The following is a 5,000-nucleotide window of genomic DNA, read 5'->3' as shown; positions in this document are numbered from 1 at the left end:
GACACAGACACAGACACAGACACACACACAATTAGTCTAGTGCATGCTTCTTTAGTTATAATGCATTGGCAAAGAACATCCATGAACACATATCATGCAAATCTAAGCTAAAGTTCAGTTTGAGTTACATGGAAAGACCATCAAAGTATCATTTTACATCACAATAAAGCAGAAATGTAATATTTAAGCAAAATATTTACGCAAAAAAACAACAACAAAAAGACGTATTATTGTTGTAAACAAATTACTATATTATTTCAAAAATTCAAATGCAAAAACATTATCATGCTCGCTTTACACATATAATTTGATTATTTTTTAATTATTGCAATTGTTATTCATTTGTTTACTACAAAAATATTTTTTAAAGAAATAATAGAATCAATATAGTAATATTGGATACACTTTACAATAAGGTTCCTTAGCTAGAATTAACTAAGAATGAACAATAATTCTACAGCAATTATTATTCAGAATTAATGCTAATTTCAGCATTTACTAGTGCATTATTACAAGTTGTGTTTGTTAACAATGCACTGTGAACTAACATGAATTAATAATGAATTATTGCATTTTTATGAACTAACATTAACACGAACAAACAACAAACAAGACAGTTATTACAGTATTTATTCATCTTTGTTAGTTAATACATTAATGTTAACAAATGACTAAAGTGTCGTATTGTGGTGCTTAAGTATTAAAATTAATATGCAAAAAAGTAAATAATATTGCAAAAAGAACTGTAAAAAACTAAATAAATAAAACAAGCTTTAAATCATTTTTATCACTGTGCTAGCGTGTCGAGAAAATCATCAAAGTATGAATGAAAAGAAATAAAGTGAATAGAAGGTGCTTCTGGGGCGTCTCACCGGGCGGTCTGTGGACGAGGAACCCCACGATCCAGGCCTCCTCCTGGGCCTGCAGCAGACGCAGCACACGCTGAGCGTCCGGTTTACTGACCGCCAGCACAGCGCCCAGACCGCAGTTAAACGTGCGGCTCATCTCGTCCAGAGACAGACCGCCCTCCTGCTGCAGCCACGAGAAGACGGCCGGGATCCTCCAGCGGCAGGCGTCTGAAACACAGAACACAACCCTGAACAAACACAAAAAAAACACTTTTTACACTAAAACATATAATAATAATAATAATAATAATAATAATAATAATAAAGGACTTAAGAAAAAAAAATTTTTATAGTTATTAATAGAATATTATTTCACAATTATTATTATAATTATTTTATTAAATTAATTTAATTTTAAATTTATTCCACCGTTTAAAAAAAAAAAAAAAAACATCTTGATTTGACAAAGCAGGACTTAAACTGCATTTATCACTGATCGGTGTTTTTTTAGATTAAATATTAAATTATGAAAATATATTTTTACAACTATTTTCATGTGTTTTAAACAGCCTATATCAATCTCTGAAAGCAAGAATTATAAATGCACGTTATTTTTTTTATTACATTCAAATTAACGGTTTACTATTAACTGTGTAATTAAATACAATGTTATTACCATTTTACATCGATTTTAATGGGACTTAACTGTATATCAATACCTGAAAGCAAGAACAGATTTACAATAATTTTGTGACATCAGAATAAACTGAGCGATGTTATATATGCATATATACACAATTTTTTTTCTTCTCCCAGGTTTTATTACGCACACTCAATTAAACTGTAATAATCAACTTATAAGTTGTCCAAATGAACCGCTTAGCAATGCATATCACTAATGAAAAATGTTTCGATTTACAGGAGGAAATTTACTAGATATCTTCATGGAACGTGATCTAACCCATACAGTGTATTGTTGTCTACTGCTAGAAGCACAGCTGTGTTTGAGCTCTTCCTCACCCAGCTCCGCCGTCAGCTCCGGAGGCAGAACTCGAGGGATGTTCTCCAGGAGTCCTCCTCCGGTGATGTGAGAGAAGGCCTTGACGGCGCCGCTGCGCAGGACCGGCTGGAGCAGACGGCTGTAGATCTTCGTGGGAGTGAGAAGAGCTTCTCCTGAAGAGCAAGTAAGATACTGAATTACTATTTCATTTAAAATGAACTAGTTACTTTTCTTTTTTAGTAGCTCCAGGTACTTTGTTCCTCAGGTATTGACTGACAGCTCTTGGGGTTTTGAGAGAAATCGGGTATTTACATATACATAATATAGTCACTGGTGACCAAAACTGCCCGGTGATGACAGGATTTTCTCGCGTACCGACGGTCTGTCCGGGGCGTCCGAAGGGAGCGGGCGAGTCGAGACGCAGGCCACTGCGCTGCAGGATCTGACGAACCAGACTGAAGCCGTTGCTGTGAAGACCAGACGAGGAGACGCCGAGCAGAAGATCTCCCTCCGTCATGTCCTTGAGTCTCGGCAGAATCACTCCACGCTCCACGGCTCCCACACAGAACCCGGCCAGATCATACTCACCGGGCCCATACACACCCGGCATCTCCGCCGTCTCACCTCCTGAGAGACAGAGAGACAGAGACAGAGACAGAGAGACAGAGAGACAGAGACAGAGAGAGAGAGAGAGAGAGACAGAGAGAGAGAGAGAGAGAGAGAGAGAGAGAGACAGAGAGAGAGAGAGAGAGAGAGAGAGAGAGAGAGAGAGAGAGAGAGAGAGAGAGAGAGAGAGAGAGAGAGAGAGAGAGAGAGAGAGAGAGAGAGAGAGAGAGAGAGAGAGAGAGAGAGAGAGAGAGAGAGAGAGAGAGAGAGAGAGAGAGAGAGAGAGAGAGAGAGAGAGAGAGAGAGAGAGAGAGAGAGAGAGAGAGAGAGAGAGAGAGAGAGAGAGAGAGAGAGAGAGAGAGAGAGAGAGAGAGAGAGAGAGAGAGAGAGAGAGAGAGAGAGAGAGAGAGAGAGAGAGAGAGAGAGAGAGAGAGAGAGAGAGAGAGAGAGAGAGAGAGAGAGAGAGAGAGAGAGAGAGAGAGAGAGAGAGAGAGAGAGAGAGAGAGAGAGAGAGAGAGAGAGAGAGAGAGAGAGAGAGAGAGAGAGAGACAGAGAGACAGAGAGAGAGAGAGAGAGAGAGACAGAGAGAGAGAGAGAGAGACAGAGAGACAGAGAGAGAGAGACAGAGAGAGAGAGAGAGAGACAGAGAGAGAGAGAGTTTTGACTGATTAAAGTCCAGGTCTAACGAGCTAAATTCCGCCATTCATTTTGGTTTTAAAAAGAAGAGCTGTTTTGATCCGCAGCGAGTTACTGACCGAGCAGAGCGCAGCCGGCCGTCTGACAGGCGTCTGCGATGCCGGAGATCACGGACGACGCCACTCGGACGTCCAGGCGGCCGCAGGAGAAGTAGTCGAGGAAGAAGAGCGGCTCCGCCCCCTGAGCGAGGACGTCGTTCACACACATGGCCACCAGGTCCTGACCCAGAGAGCCGTGGACGCCGCTCGCCTGAGCCACCTGACGGACAAAAACAGAGCTTCAGCACCGCTCTCCAGCTCCACCCGCGTCCACCTCCACCCTCACCTTCAGCTTGGTCCCCACCCCGTCCGTCCCGGACACCAGGATCGGGTCCGTGAAGCCTGCAGCTTTCAGATCGAAGAGACCGGCGAAGCCTCCGAGCTCCGCGTTGCAGCCTACGGCGGAGAAACACACGCTTATAGAAATGATCAGAAGTTACTCGATCGCTACAACGTGCGGAATGACAAACAACTATTAGTAAAAAAAAAAAATATGAAAAGTATTACATAAAAAAAGGTTTTTTGAATGAAAACATAATTATAATGAAAAATGAGCATGTTTAAAAAAAAAAAGTCAATTATAAATAAAGGATTAAATGAAAAAGTAAAGCTTTAAACATCAATAAAGTAATTAGAAATTAAAAAATGAGTATATTAAAAAAGTCAAATAAGAATGAAGGATTAAATATCAATATTAATGTTTCAAAACTTTTTTTATTGTTATTTAATCCATTCCTAACTTTCATTTTTAATATGCTAATTTGTATAATTATATTAATACTTTATTATTTATTATGTTTAAACTTTTTTTTACTTTCATAAATTAATAACATAATTAGAAATCAAAAAATTAGCAATGTTAAAAAAAAGTACATTATGAATGAAGGATTAAATGATTAAAAAAATGGAAAAAAACGTATTTAATAAAGTAAACAGAAAAAAGGAAGCATATAAAAATACAGGGTAACACTTTTGTTAACATCAGTTAACTAACATGAACAATGTATTTATTACACAGGTATTAATGGTTGTTCATGTTCGTTTATTATTCATGTTCGCTAACAAAAAAATGTGACTTCATTAGTAACTGCAGAAATTAACATTAAGATTAATAAATGCAGCAGAAGTATTGTTCATTATTGTTTTTTTATTAATGTTGCATTACCAAATAACCATATTTGATATTAATAAAGTATTAAAATAGAAATTTTAATTACAAATGACATTAGAATAAAAGTGTAAAAAAAAGTGAAAATTAATATTATTATACATAAAAAGTACAGTACATTAATAATGAACAAAAAAAAATCTATATTTGTTGCTCAAGTGGATAAAAAAAAATGCATGAAATCACTAAGTATTTCTCCTTTTTGGGGCTGGCGTTTGGCAAAGAAAACAATATTAATAATTGTCACTCAGAGACACGATAAACCTGAAGTGACATGAAAAGAGTGTGATGACAGAAGAGCTTTGGACTAAGCAGGTGTTCTGACTCGAGATATTAGAAACAAAAAACAGATCACGCTTTGAACTCCTGTGAGAAAAAGCAGCTTCTAAGAACTTGTCAAAGTTCACAGGTTTCTAGAAGTAAACAGGAAGATTAATCAGCGGTTCAGAAGAGAAGAGCGACGCTTCTGAGAGAGAAGACAGACCTGGACGAGCCGTGGCTTTGGCCAGAGGTTTGATCAGATCCACCAGCCTGTTCCCTGCAGAGATGTCCACCCCGCTGTCCTTATACGTCAGTCCTCTGACACACACACACACACACACACACACACACACACACACACACACACACACACACACACACAC

General features: G+C 38.4%; 1 protein-coding gene across 1 annotated transcript in view; it reads right to left on the bottom strand.

Annotated features, from left to right (window-relative positions):
- gart (phosphoribosylglycinamide formyltransferase) overlaps positions 1-5,000 on the bottom strand; it is a 19,583-nt gene that overhangs the window by 2,904 nt on the left and 11,679 nt on the right. Inside the window, exons 12-17 of the mRNA XM_043239631.1 lie at positions 4,841-4,935; positions 3,475-3,584; positions 3,210-3,408; positions 2,224-2,475; positions 1,869-2,021; positions 873-1,076 (exon numbers count right to left, since the gene is read on the bottom strand). Of these exons, the coding sequence (XP_043095566.1) occupies positions 873-1,076; positions 1,869-2,021; positions 2,224-2,475; positions 3,210-3,408; positions 3,475-3,584; positions 4,841-4,935 (1,013 nt within the window). The remainder of the gene's footprint in view (positions 1-872; positions 1,077-1,868; positions 2,022-2,223; positions 2,476-3,209; positions 3,409-3,474; positions 3,585-4,840; positions 4,936-5,000) is intronic.

This window comes from Puntigrus tetrazona, chromosome 1 (genome assembly GCF_018831695.1).
Source record: "Puntigrus tetrazona isolate hp1 chromosome 1, ASM1883169v1, whole genome shotgun sequence".
Classification (NCBI taxonomy): domain Eukaryota; kingdom Metazoa; phylum Chordata; class Actinopteri; order Cypriniformes; family Cyprinidae; genus Puntigrus; species Puntigrus tetrazona.
The sequence above is the reverse complement of the archived record's forward strand: the minus strand, read 5'-3'. Positions and strand labels throughout refer to the sequence as shown.